This window comes from Schistosoma mansoni, chromosome 2 (assembly GCF_000237925.1).
Source record: "Schistosoma mansoni strain Puerto Rico chromosome 2, complete genome".
Classification (NCBI taxonomy): Eukaryota; Metazoa; Platyhelminthes; class Trematoda; order Strigeidida; family Schistosomatidae; genus Schistosoma; species Schistosoma mansoni.
In genome coordinates, this window is record NC_031496.1 from 17012241 (window position 1) to 17026420 (window position 14180).

Below are 14180 nucleotides of genomic sequence, written 5' to 3' on the forward strand. Positions count from 1 at the left end.
ATGAATGAACGTGGCAGTATTCAATACAAAACACAGTTATCGTCAACTTGTAAATTGTTTCTCCATATAATCTTCTATATTCAGTAATTCGCTAAGTTGTTCACCTGCATAGACTTGATTATTAGAAAGGTTTGAGTCTTTCAATTAATTGACAGAAGCCATAGATTGAATGCGAGAAAACATATGAGGACCTTCTCAGCTTCATGCAATTCTGAAAAGCAACAAATAAATCGTGAATCAAACGATTAAACCTCATTATTAGTATCAAATTCAATAAGTGAATGAAATAGCAGCTAACAGGATGTACCTATATGTGTCTTGCTTGTTATAAACAGTGCTCTTCACCTTCTAACCCTCCTAGAATTTCATCTAGTTATTTGGTGTTGACTAACAAACTACAGGCACCAAGTAACATGGCTAAAAGACCTTAATTATTAATATGAAATCTGAGAAAAATCTAGTTAAAACGTCCATAACACTATTAGCAATTCACTGTTTACATATAATAATGAAATAACTGGCAAGGACTATTTAAATATTACTCGCCAACATGCATTAAAATTTTGTTTATGACCTGGTCAGTGATTTCGGGTTCTGTTTACAGAAATTTATTTGTTAACCCCATAACAGACACATCATAAACTAGTAATAACCACGATATGTTTTAGTTACCATGATCAAAACAAACACGCATCGCTTTACGTACGAAGAATATTTGGCCAATTTATGTGGCACTTACAGTCATGTTATACACAATTCTTGTATATGTTCAGAGAGCGAACTGAAAAAGGCCCTCAACGTCAATTGTTACTCATATGATTTTTCTTCTTCAAACACCTTATACAAAAATGTGTTAGTTTAGTCGAAAACGACTATACTTATAATGGATAGAACTGTTTACGGCTGCATATTAGTAAGTTATATAATATTCATAAATAGTTTAACTCTCAATCTCTTCAACATACATTTTATCAACAACTACTAACACCCATGATTAGGGAGGTGAGCCATAAGCAGATGATTTTAGAATTCACTTTTACTTGAAACTCTGATTTTGGTTTATTTTTGGCTTGATAAATGGTGAATTTCACTTGCCTGAGTCTGCATTGTTACAAATAACCGAATTGGGCTTACTAAACATTCACCCAGGTTGTGAGCAACAAATACGTCAAGCTACTAGTAGATTGTGATAAACGCTATGTAACAAGCACAAAGATTACGAAAATTGACGTGTGACGGAAACAACGCTGTTAGAAGCTGATAAATAACGACATCCAAAATCCTCGACAACTTGTAACATGCGAGTGAGAACAAGTGGCATGACTTCTTGACCATGCCAAATTGGACTCATTCACGCCTCGTGATCTGAGTAATTGCAAACAGTTTCAATATATATCCAATATCCTTGTTATGGGCTCAGATAAACCAATCGATTTACTTGAGCCTGTTTCTCACTGTTTTAGTACGGTTGCAAGTCTCCGATGGTGTGGCCACTCATTTTTGTCGTTATTTGTGGGTTGCATATCATGTTACTTAAGTATAAGCGTTTGTCTCAAGACAGTAAAGTTTTTTAGAACACGACGCTATCGATTTGCCAGGTTAGGGATTTATTGGATGTGATGCGAGGAATATTGAAGAGGCGAAATTAATATCAAGAGAAGACGGTTGCTTCAGATGGTAAATAAATAAATAGGTCGATTAAGTATTGATGCAGATAGTGTAAGCAAACCTAAGCATGAAAGTAAAAAGGAAACGGAAATGATAATAAGCGAGGTAGGAAGAAGTTAATGATACGTGACGATGATTTTAGTAGATAATTTACGGGACAGTGTTTTGAAGCGGGAGACGGTCATCCTTGTGTGAGTACATGTCTGTCAAGTCTCCCCTGAATTCACCTACTGAGTGGACTGTGATCACTTTTGATAGGAGAGCACTTCGAATAGGGGCAACTCTTGACAATAAAAACTAGGAACGTACCTCAGTTTATTTTCTTCCATGCGCAAGTCTCCTAAAGATGCCTCGAGGAGCATGGTGGTAATGTTCTGATAGAATCCTCGTACTGAGGTGAGTCGGGGTACTTAAAATGTTGTGTGTTGTATAGTTTCTGGTAGATCCGATTTCATGTCACTCAACTTCACAATCAGGGACTCTACTACCTAGCTATCCGGGCCACGAATGACGTCCTGTAAGACTAAGATGCATTTACATTTTCAGGGTCAAATCCACAAGGAAGCTCCAGTTCCTCAAGATTACATGCGCACATTGCTGACATGTCTCAAACGGCACGAGACCTGGACCCAGGGTTTCCTGTTAACCACCCCCAACTATTTCCTCATATCTCAACACAGTGCACGCGATGTCGAATCACCTTGACTAACGGCCACACGGAAATTAGATTGATGGAATCTGGTCTTCACTGAGAAGGATCTGACACACCTGACACTGGTCACCAACCAGTGATCAATCAATTGTAAATATGGACCAGTATTTGTCCAGGTGTCCCATACTTTAAGACTACTGGAAGGGCAGGACCAACATTTCCTTATCAAGTGTTGTATTTCTTGGAGGGAGTTGTTTGTTTCCACATATTCCTTTCTTTGGTCATAGGCCTGTCTTTTCATCACCGTCGACACTGTTGTGAATAATGCCACTTATCGGTAGCAGGCTGAATCTTTCCTAACTTTCGCTTTGAAGAATAGAGGGAGCAGGCTGAGTCCACTATTTTGAAAGTTCCTGTGACTCTAGTTTGTTCTTCAATAGGTCATACACTGGCATTATTTTGGCTTTTTAGCACTGCTTCAAGGTTTCAGGGCGGATATTTTGATGTTCTGGTGACTTTCATGTGCCCAGTGATATTAGTTTGCTTAGTACTAACCTGGGACTTGGATGAGTATCCCACAGGCCATCGATTGGCACTAGTGTTGAGGGGTGTTTCGCAATAGTAGGTTCTGGTTCAATAAAATCGGCTAGGTTGGCATTAAAACTTTCTGCTATCTATAAGTGGACGATTTCTTCACGGTTTGACCGTTTAAAAGGACAGAGCCTGTAATTATTAGGTTTTCGTCCGACGATAAACTCGTGAACATATTTGGAGTCAACTTGTACTTCAGCGGCTGGCTCGGTCTAGAAGTATATCCTGTCGCTTCGAACTTCGGCATCTCATCTATTTCCCCATTTCAGGTAAGAGCCACTGTTGGAATTTCGTGGGGAAGCTTTCCATTCGTCCCAAGCCCTAAGTTTTGCTTGTAGTGATCGTTCCATTTCGGCCTGATATGACATGTCCTCTTTCCAGGTATGCATTTTGGCCGAGAAACGTCACACAGGATAGTGTTCTCAATAATATCCCTCCCTATTTCCCAATGGTCATTCACTGTAAGCCTCACCAATCTTGTGATCTTGAGAAATTTTGAAGATACTTCTTCATGGTCGTATAGTCTACATTAGTGTAGCGAAGTTAGGGTTCATTCTCTTCCCTCCAAAGTATATCGCTCGAGAAAAGTTACATATATATCCCTATTGGTTCTAGAACATTGACATCTTCGACCAAAAGATAAGTCTGTTATATCTAGAGCTTTAAATTCTTGCTATGCCGAGTACTCCTAGACTACTTGAACGATCGAAACCACAACGTCGAAAGAGAAAAGACTGAAGACTAGCAAGTAGGAATGTCATGCTCAAAACAGTGCCAAATATAGTACAAAAGTCTCATGTATTTGTAGTATTTTGGCTGAAAGCAAATCATCATCTCCGACAGCCAATAGACACATAGAGGATCCTTCCTATTCATCTAATAGGGAGGCTAGACGTCGAGATTCTGGAATTTTTTTCTAGCGGCGATTGGATGGAATGTCTTCGACTCTTTCTGGGCTTCCTGAGGCTTGCTTGAGGTTGCAAACAGTCATCAACCGAATCACGGCTTTAGCTTGGGTTTAGCCAGAAATGATATTATTATCGAGGGCTTAGCAACGTGCTATAAGAACCCAGACACAGACTGGAAAACATTAGAACATGGTTACAAGAGCCTTAAGTAAAAGTTGCGATACAATACAGCGCGAAGGAACAAATAAGTAACGATAACATTCAACAAAACACTTTGAAAGGATTTTCAGCGTATTCGTTTTGTCATGAAAACTTTGATTTTGGAAGTTTTTCTCCACCCTGTTTTATAGCATCACCTGTATGGTTAGTTAGTTCTGAACATCTAGTGTCTGTGACAAGTGGCTTATGAAACCACACTGTGGAGGTTGTATCCTGCTGGCTGTGTGTGTTGAAGTCTATGGCTATGTGTGTCTGACCGTACATCAAGTGTGGTAGTTGTAATAGTGCCTTGCTTTCATGGTATTGCAACATGTGGGGGGGCAGCATACTCCTCCAACTACGTATTAAGTGCCGTTCGCATTTAACTAGCACCAGAACAATCTTATTACCTGTGACAGCTGGTTACTATGTGATAAAGTAGTTCTGAGCTGGACGCTAATGTATACCTCCTTCTCCGTGTTTTGTGTACCTTATTACATAGGAGCAGTGTCATACTTTGCACTCCTACTTAGTCTCCTGTGCTATCGGGGAAGATCCATATTTTACCAAATACCATGATCTTTAAATCAAATCGAAAGCACGTGTTTCTGATCTCTCACAATTTGTTCTTCAGTCTTCATACGTTGCTACGAAGGCACTTGATGGTTTGTCTCACTGATTATGCTCTACTGCATCAGCATCTGTTTTCTGCTTTTCCAATAGATTATTGTTTGAAAGAGACTGACCAGTACTGTGGGAACTGGTCGCTGCAGGTTATTGCTTGTGTAGAATGTTCCATTGTTGAGGTAGTGGCCTCAGTGCCCTGTGTTGTATGTTTTTGATCGAGATCAACTGACACTAAGGTGTATTGTGTTTAGCCTGTCTGACGTTGTCCTGCCGAAAGGGGCAGGGTCCCAAAATACCTCACATGACTAGGGAGATAATTCCTCGAAGTGTGCAGAGTTTCAAGGGCCTTAGTTAAGTCTTTTTGTATTCCAAAGCTCATGCTCATCAAGCGTGGGGACTTAATTGCTATGGAGCGCAACCGACGAGAACTTTATGGTACGCTGAATACCTAAGTGGCTCGAAGACATATGCCACTGTATAGCCAATGCCACTCTCGTCCACCATGTCCATGAGCTTCCTTTATACTACCACCCATCGGTCCGGGCAATACGCGAACAACAATACGGGTGGACTCCTGGGTGTTCGCTGATCCTCTAAAGGCCTCTCTTTCACCCTTAGACAATAGTTTCTGCGATCTCTGTAAGATTTCTTCCGTAACGTATACGCAGGACCAGATTAGGCCTGTTATTTTGGCCGTATAGTTAAGTGCACTAGTATTGACCTAGACCTAAATCGTACAGACCCAGCTTCAACAAAAATCACATTCGAATTCTGAGTCGCTGGCTTTAACAATCAAAGATCATGTGACGCAAAGATGGACCACTAACTTAGTTACTGCAAGCTGGATACACTTGAATGCCTCAGTATCCTTGATAAAATATGGAGTGACCTATTGAATTTAACATCCTACTTGAGATAAAATATCCCGAACATACCTCCGTTAGAAAACTTGAATTCTCGATAGAATAACTATAACATTCGGGGCCCCTCAAAAATTCCTCACTGAAATTCGTAGTTGCTTTCTTGTCGTTACTGTGCATTACCATTGGACCATTACGTTCCTGTCTTCATGAATGAGATGTATCGCTGTTATTATAATTGTTACCATTGTTGAATACAATGTGCACTAGCCCTCTCTTTTTATAATCAATTTCCAAATTTCAACATTTGGACAGTCCAACCATTTTGTCTAATTCGGCTTGGAGAACAAGATGGTCAACATCACTGAGTATAACTTCCTAGACTTGATCGTTATCTTCAAACATTTAATAATAATATAATAATAACAATATATTTCTGCAATAGCAGGTACACGCCATTTTTACAGGCATGATCTACAATTTACAACATATACTGGTTCACAGTATGCATCCCAAGCAAGGTTGTTTAGTAATTAAAATCTATAAAAGTTGATAGCAGTTCATTCGTTCAGATATAATGTGTTTTCATAAGAATAGTTTCCAAAGGGGCATGGCGTCCACGTTACATACCAGATCCAATCTCGATAAAAAGTGTATTAGGGTTTCGGTCGCGCTAAGTATTTATGTAATGCAGCTTTTTAAGTTTATAGTTGTTATAAAGTAGGCTTGTGGAGCGCCTGGTTCGAACTATGACCTTGGGAAAGCGCGTTCATCGAGCTTGTTCCAGATGTCAGAATTTACATAGCTTCACCCTCAGAGCAAGATTCTGAAGAGAAAAAACAGAAAAGGAAACCGAGGAGCAGCAAGGCATTTGGATATGAACGACAACCAATGCTTAACATTTATTAGTGGAACAGATGGAGGTATGATAAATTATTAGATGAAATTGATACTAGCTCATGTTGCAAGAGTGAAGTGTGATTAGGGGCTCCAGAGGAGAGAATGCAGTAATAAAGAACAATGAGTTGTGATATTTATCAAGGTGGAGTAGGTTCGAATGAAGGAGGGAAGTCAAGGTTGGAATGAGGAAGAACAGAGAGTGCATATAGAGAGTAGAGTGTTGAGTAAAATAACAACCATATCCTTTACAGTCTGTTTTTTATTTTTTTTATTTTTATCATCCGATGCCTGCCACACAGTTTTCATGTAAAAGTCCGAGTTAGCATGTTAAAGGTTGTCTTAGTAAAATAGTTAATCCAGCACAAAAATTAGAAACATGAGTCTGAATGGTGAGTTTAGGAGAACAACCTCAATATCACAGATTGATTGACTTGTTCTCATCCATAAAGAGCCTGATACAAACAAAATGTTCTGCCCCACAAACATGGGTGGATTAAAATCATCGCCCTCACCATCAGTGCTTGCTGGTCAGTAACTCCACCTTCCCTCCTTTTGTGATGTTAGGCTCATTTACGCTTATTTTTTGGATATATATCATACCTCACACAATGCTCTGTGTTTCACATCCTGTTGGAAAACACTATTTCTATAAGTACCATTTTACAAGCTTATCAGACAGTTACAAATTATGGACTGTGGGTAAGGCTTCGATGCAATGTTTTTATTGACTATATAGTAAAGTGTAGGTTATGAATCAGAGTATAGGAATTAGGAAGGGTATAGTGTAGGATATTTGTTTACCATAGTAGGCGAAAAAGTTAAGATTTATATTAGTTACAGATAAGGTAAGATAACGAGTGGTGAAATAATATTAATGGCAAGGCAACATAGTGTACAGATGAGTAAAAAGCTGATAAAGAATAGACAAGAAGTAACTCTCACTAAATTCGCGCTGAGGTTATTTTGTTCTATGCTAACCGGTTGATGGGTGACAGGTTCTGTGGTTGTACGACCACTGGCAGTAGGCAGTCGATTGTGCGTTTCTTCTGACGTTTTAGGGTATTTATAAGCATCGTTTAGCGACCGAGTATTGATAGGTCCAGTGAGTTGCCTGTCTACTTCAATTGAAAAGAATTAGGGAGGGGAAAGTATTTAATATAACTACAAAGTAAGGAAATAAGGCAATTTAGTCTACATATGTAGAGAGCCTATGATTTCTGTGTGGGACGTGGATGTGTTCGTTTGCGCCAGATCAATGCAGGTGAGGGCTTGATCAACGAGTCTTGCAAACGTATGTAATTTGTCTGCCGTGCGTATTTCAGAAGGAAGACTGTCGCATATCAATGCGTACATGATAAGGAAGAAGTTTTCCCGAGTTTTTGATCTGAGTTTTTCAATTTTGACAGTGGATACTTTGTCTCGAAGGTTGTATCCATGTGAGTCTTGGTAGAGAGCTATATTACATGTGGAATAAGTAAGGTTTTTAAGGAGTTTGAAATAAAGAATTAAGTTAGACCTAAGCCTTCTTTTCCAGAGGGGTTCTAGTCCTAAGATATGGCATCTGGATTTATAGTCAGTGAGTTGGTCGTTCTTAAGTATTTTGCGAGTGAAGTCTCGCTGTATTCCTTCCACCTTAAGTATATCAAATAGGCGTAGGTTGGAAAATAAGAACGAGCAGTATTCGACGATTTGTATCAAGCAGTTTGTCACCGACATATCCGACTGAAGATCTCATTACCCCCACTATAGCCTATCACTTTGTGACCATACAGTATCAAAGCATGGTAAAACTGTGCACGGACAAATCTTTGATTTCGTGACACGACCGATTCATGTGTTCAAACCTTTTTAGTTACAACGACATTGCTGTCTGAGTTAAAGAGATGAGTTACATTGCGTACCCTCAACACTGACATCCTTAAACTTTGAAAATTACTTTCAAAGTGAAGATCTGAACTATCGATAGTGGTTAGATGAGCCACTTCACAACCTGGAGTTGGAATAAAATTTATTAAAAGAAGTGTGATCAGATATGAAAACAGATAATACTCAACAAGTGTCTGATAGTTTGTCCAGACTTCTGTTTACCTACAAGTATCTGCTATTACTATGACCTCAGTCTCTGTGCCATTCAAAAGAAAACTAGGGATGTGCATATATTTAAACGTATGAGGAAAAACTTGAATGTTTCGTGACTTTTTAGTGTATAAGGGTGAATGAAGGCATTCTTCTGTAAGTCCTACAAACTGCATGACATTGAGTAGTGATTTAGAGGAGCCACAAAACGATGCATCACATGTTGTGAATTCGAACGCCAGTGTAAAATCCCTTTTGACATGTCCGTGTAGGGATATGAAGAGAAAACCTCTATGTATGTCTTTCCTTTTGATTACTCCCACGTAGTTCCATTGTATGTACAGCTTTGCTTCACTGGTGTCTATACTTGCGTATATCAGATCCCCCTATGATGGGTGATTGAAACTGTCATTACTATCTGATTTAAAACGAACTCGTTGATGTTACTAAATTTCTAATAACTCTTTTAACTCTGTCTCACTTATAACTGTTTTATGGTTGTTTTCAATTGAGACTGCCATATTTAATTCGTTACTTTGTGGATCGATCGCGTCCGTTCTATGGGGTTGATTCGGAGTCTCGTTCTCCGTTTGTTTGAGGAACGTTTAATATTAGTGGATGGTAGTCAATTTCGGTTCTTTTAGAATTATTATTTTCTAGTTGATCTCTCATTCTTCAGGCTAATTGAACTGACAGGAACATTTTTCATGAGTGAGTTTTTTCAAGTGTCTGTATCCGTTTAACATTAATTTGTGCATAAATTTTATCATAGTAAATCATCTGCATCTTATGTACCACATTTTACCCTCTTCACGTAATGGAAGGAAAGTTTTTGGCTATGATCGTCTTTGAATTTATTGAATTGGAGACAGCTTTACTGTTAAACTACCAAATGTGTAGTCGCACGTGGGCAGTCAATGTTGAGCCTTGACAGTCATTAGCTCGACGTTTTACGCATACGAATTCTCACTCACGCCGTTTCGGATAAAAAAAGTAGCTTGAATTTTTCCATGTTTATCAACAACGTGCTCTCAGATTTAACTTCGCGTACACACGTTGATAACTTCCTGAATACCATCCCTTCGTCGCCTACATTTAGAAGTCAAAAGACTCTAAAAAAATGATATCACTGTGAACCTACACATCGTCCGACTCGGGACCCAAATATTTAACTTTCACAGAAAAGATACCGACACCGAAGGTATTCTACTACTGGCCTGATTTGAAAATAAAAGTGATTTTAGAGCGCTTCTGCATAAACTGATAATAATGCGGGACATCCCTCAGGTTTCCTTGCATATTGAGTTGATAATCTGAACACGTTTCTCCTTATCTGGTCGACTGTACAGCAGAATCAAATAGATACTTCCATATCAAAACATTCACATAGTCACCAGAGGTGGGAAAAATCGAGGTCAGTCCTGAAACTATAGCACACAATTTCACCGGAAAATAGGTTATAAACTTTTGGTTCCTATTCAACTGTCGGAGCATCCCTCGTATGCCAATGTGAATATAATCTACTCTATTTAATGCTTAACTCCTGTAAACAACGCAGCTTCCGGCGGCTATTCGCAGGTCACCAGTATGATCGAAGGATCCCATTGACAGTCGAAGATCTCTCTACGAAGACACCTTCACTCCTCGTACTTCACATTCGCACTGCAGTGAAAGCAAACGCCAACTGGACGGCATCTTAAATTGTCCATGACACGACCTTTTGACTTCCAGGTTATTTGATAGATCTCTCACATTAAATTATCATAAATGCAGCATAATGCTAAATTTTGTCCAGAAACTCAATAGTTTCAGTTTAGTTCACTTCATCCCTACTCGACCGAATCAACCAGTGATTTATATTCATCTTTTTTCACACGACTGCTTTCCGTAAGTATAAGCATCTGGTCCCTACCGAACGCAGATGGCTGTTCAAATGCTGTTTATAGGTGACAAGCTCCTTCGGTGTGAACAGATGGATGGTAACGTCATGAAGGTCTGTCGATTCCACCAGGAGGGGAGGCTCGGATCACAAAACCCCTCAAAATAAGTAGTTTGTAAACGTTCGACATTGGTACTGATCATGTTTGTTTTACTGGACACTGACAAGTTAGTTATGTTCGGTTACGTATCACTACTAGATAATGTTTTGAGCTTCATCTGGTATTCATTGCCAGAACAGAAACCCCACTTTGTTATTTCAACGCGCAGATCATGTGCAACCTTCTTATAAGGCGAGATCGGTTTACTATTGGTTGTAGGAAGTAATTTCCTACAGGTGTAATTCTAAACTATTCCCTATACTGTCGAGCACCGAGTCGTAGCATAGCCAAAATCAGGACAAGAGAGCTATTTGGCCCGATAAACTTTATCTGTCTTTAAAACGTGGATTAACATGGTTAGTATACAAAGTAAATAATACAGTTTATTAAACAGGGGAAAGGAGGGATAAATAAAATACTAAACAGTAAGCAGAGGATAAGGAAAATTATTAAACAAAGAGAATATTGTTTTATAATGAACATAAATTTTTCATTGGTGAATAAGCAAGGGATAGTCATACAAGGTCAAAGAAATTTGATGTGATGGTAAGCGTCTCATATTGTCATTGGTGGGTTCGTTTAATGATTACACTTTACACTCCCCCCGTGATGCACACCACGTCCATCGTTATGGGTTGTCTTCATTGTCGTCGGATAACCGGCTTCTTCTAGTAGGCATAGGCCTCGTACATTCCTAAAAACTTCTTCGTCTGCAGTTCTCAACTTCGTTGTGCGAACTTGTCCGTCAGGGCCATAGCTTACCTGCTCGATACTGGCTTTAGGCCATAGACTTTTACTTGCTTCGATGTTACTAACGAAAAATAGGTCATTTAGTTGAATATTCTTTTGTACTTTCAACCATTTATCTCTTGTTTGGAGAGTCAGCAGATATCCTCTTGTCCATCTATTCCAAAATGCGGTAGTTAACCTCTGAGCTATTTTCCATCTTCTGTTGCATAATAAAGTCTTATTCTCAGAAACATGGTCGAATGGTAATCTTTTATAAATCAAAAACAATTTATTCGGATTAGGAGCCTCTAGGATGCCAGGATCATCTGTCATTTTAACTAGTGGTCTGTTTTTTAATATCCTTTCGTTCTCAATCAAGGACGTTTGTAAAGTTTCATCACGTTTTGAAATAAAAGCGCACTTAAAATTCTTGTAGTTAGGTTTCCATGATACTTACGAATTTCGAAACATAATTCGTCTGTTAGGACGCTCCACTCTATTCCCAGGTTTCGTCTACTCGTGTCATTGAACTCACAAACGGTAATGTTTCCTTCAGTACGGTCTTCCTCTGGAATGGGCTCCAACACTTCAACAATATTATTAGTCCATTTAGTCAAGTCAGATCCTCCTAAACATGGGATCCTTTTGAAATGTGAATATATCAGTTTGGCTTCTTTTATAGTATCCATACTTATCAATAAATCGTCCACATAGAACTGTTTCTTAGCTGCTTGTGTAAAATACCTGAGTAATTTATCTTGATTATCAGAAATCGTCTTCCGTAAAGCAAGTGTGGCACAGCATGGCGATTAGGTTACCCCAAAAGATGAACTTTCGTTCTGTAGACCTCTAACTCCTTTTCCAAGTCCCCACCTGGCCACCACAAATACCTGAGAGCATCTCGATCATGTGGCGGAACTACTACTTGATGGATCAAGATTTCAATGTCCGCCGTAGGACCTATTGGTTGTTGCCGAAACATGGCGAAAAGGTCTACTAAGTCATGAACTAAATCATGTTCAGAATATAGATTCTTGTTGAAAGAAGTCCTAGAATACTGTGCTGCACAATCGAACGATATTCCTTTATTGTTAGGCTTTTTGCGACGGAAGACAGGGTGGTGAGGAAGATATCAAATTCGTTCATCAGCATGGTTATCATTAACCTTTACAGCATAATCTCGTTCTATATACCGAGTCATGACACTTAAATAGTCTTGAAGCAACTTCATATTCTGAATAAGTCTCTACATACATTTATGTAGTATGACTAAATGGATCTTTGAATTCAGTCGCATATAAATTTTCAAAGTTATCCTCCGATTCCTCCTTAGCTCAAGAGTAATTCAGAACACGGTTGCTTTCACGGGGTTCCTCGTAAGGGTTTAACAGCGTCCAACCTAATAGGATACTCACAGCGGACGGTTCATTCATTCTTCTAGTTCTTATATCTTTCATCTTGTTTACGCCTGTTGTATTACACTTAATCAAGAGTTTGAAGCTCTCATCTGCTACTCTCGGAAATTTTTTGTCCTTTATGTGGGACCAGGATGCCATCTGATGTGTTATTGGCACAGCCATGTACACCGCCGGTAGTTTTTTGACTGTCAACACTTTCTGGATCTTAACGGATGATGAAACACATAGCGAGTGCAACTCTATATCGACCTCCTTGCATGCCAACGGCGATTCATTATTAAGAGTCTTTAAAGATACAATTTTAGGTTTTCCCTCAATATCCAACTTATTAGCTGGATCATCTACAATGAGAGAAGTATCTACTCCACTATCTGAAAGAGTGCAAGTTTGAATAATCTCATGTTGTAGTAATACAGGAACTATGGCTAACACAAATACTCCCGGAGCGTAATTTTTGCGCTGACCACCGTCTTTCGTTACTCTACATTGATAAGCGTTGACGTGGACGTCCTCGACAGCGTTTGTTCGTTCCTCCGGCTTCATGTGAGGCAAAATATGGTGCCAACAACCACACCCTCAGACCGAGCACGCTCTTGGTGACAGGCAGTCTTTTGCTACATGGTTTGCCCTCAGACAAGCATTACATTACTTGTACTTAAGAACAAATTCTTTCCTTTCTCTCGCATTCTAACCTTTAAACTTCTGTCATTGATCTAAAGAATGATTACTTGAGCACTCTAAACAGGATAAACTATGTAAGGAAACATTGTCACCACTAGTACTCGCATATGATAGTCTTGCTGGATTGTAATCTTCACTAATTTTCCCCTTTACAACACCGACATCCTTATTGTCACCATTACTACCGCGGCTGACAAGTAGGCCATATCTGGCATTAGCTATATCGGCTTGTTCCTCTACAAACTCAGCCTATTTTGCCACTTCAACCAACTTGCGAGGGCGAGAATACAATTTTTAAGGATGAACTGCTGATATTAAGGACAGCAAGCCTTTCATTTTGACACATTCATCCACATAGCTGAATATTATTTTGGGAATATTGCTGATATCAGTTGAAGATTAAAAAATTGGTTCTAACCCCATATCCTAATACTAACTCATCATACTAATTTTTAACCCTAGGATTCGGAACCACACTTCGACCTCCGAACAACAAGGTACTGAACCTGGACGCACTGGAAAACCTGGGAAATCAATAGCGGTTTGTGATGACTCTCTCGTAATCATGAACCTTAAAAACAAGTCTGACCTTCACCTCAGTTTGCAGGACAAAATAACAGGATGCTCTGGGGAGAATTAAGCAAGAAGCTTGAACTTCCTAGAAAAGAGCCTTTGATGGTCACACGGCTCACTCGGGGGAAGGACTCTAAGCATCAAAATCATCCGAGGCTACTTCATGCAACACTCAAGGATGCTTCCGACGTAGAAGATGTCACTAAATGAAATCAGAAGGGAACGTAAGAATATAACCTGACATACCGTATTCTGAGGCA

The 14180-nt window shown here is 39.3% G+C and overlaps 1 protein-coding gene across 1 annotated transcript; it reads right to left on the reverse strand.

Moving 5' to 3' along the window:
* Nucleotides 1-12582: 12582 nt before the first annotated feature.
* On the reverse strand, nucleotides 12583-13209 carry Smp_023190 (hypothetical protein; the record flags this gene model as incomplete). Its single annotated transcript, XM_018795897.1, has 1 exon — nucleotides 12583-13209. The coding sequence occupies one exon, from the start codon at nucleotides 13207-13209 to the stop codon at nucleotides 12583-12585; it is 627 nt and encodes a 208-aa protein (XP_018650164.1).
* Nucleotides 13210-14180: the final 971 nt, after the last annotated feature.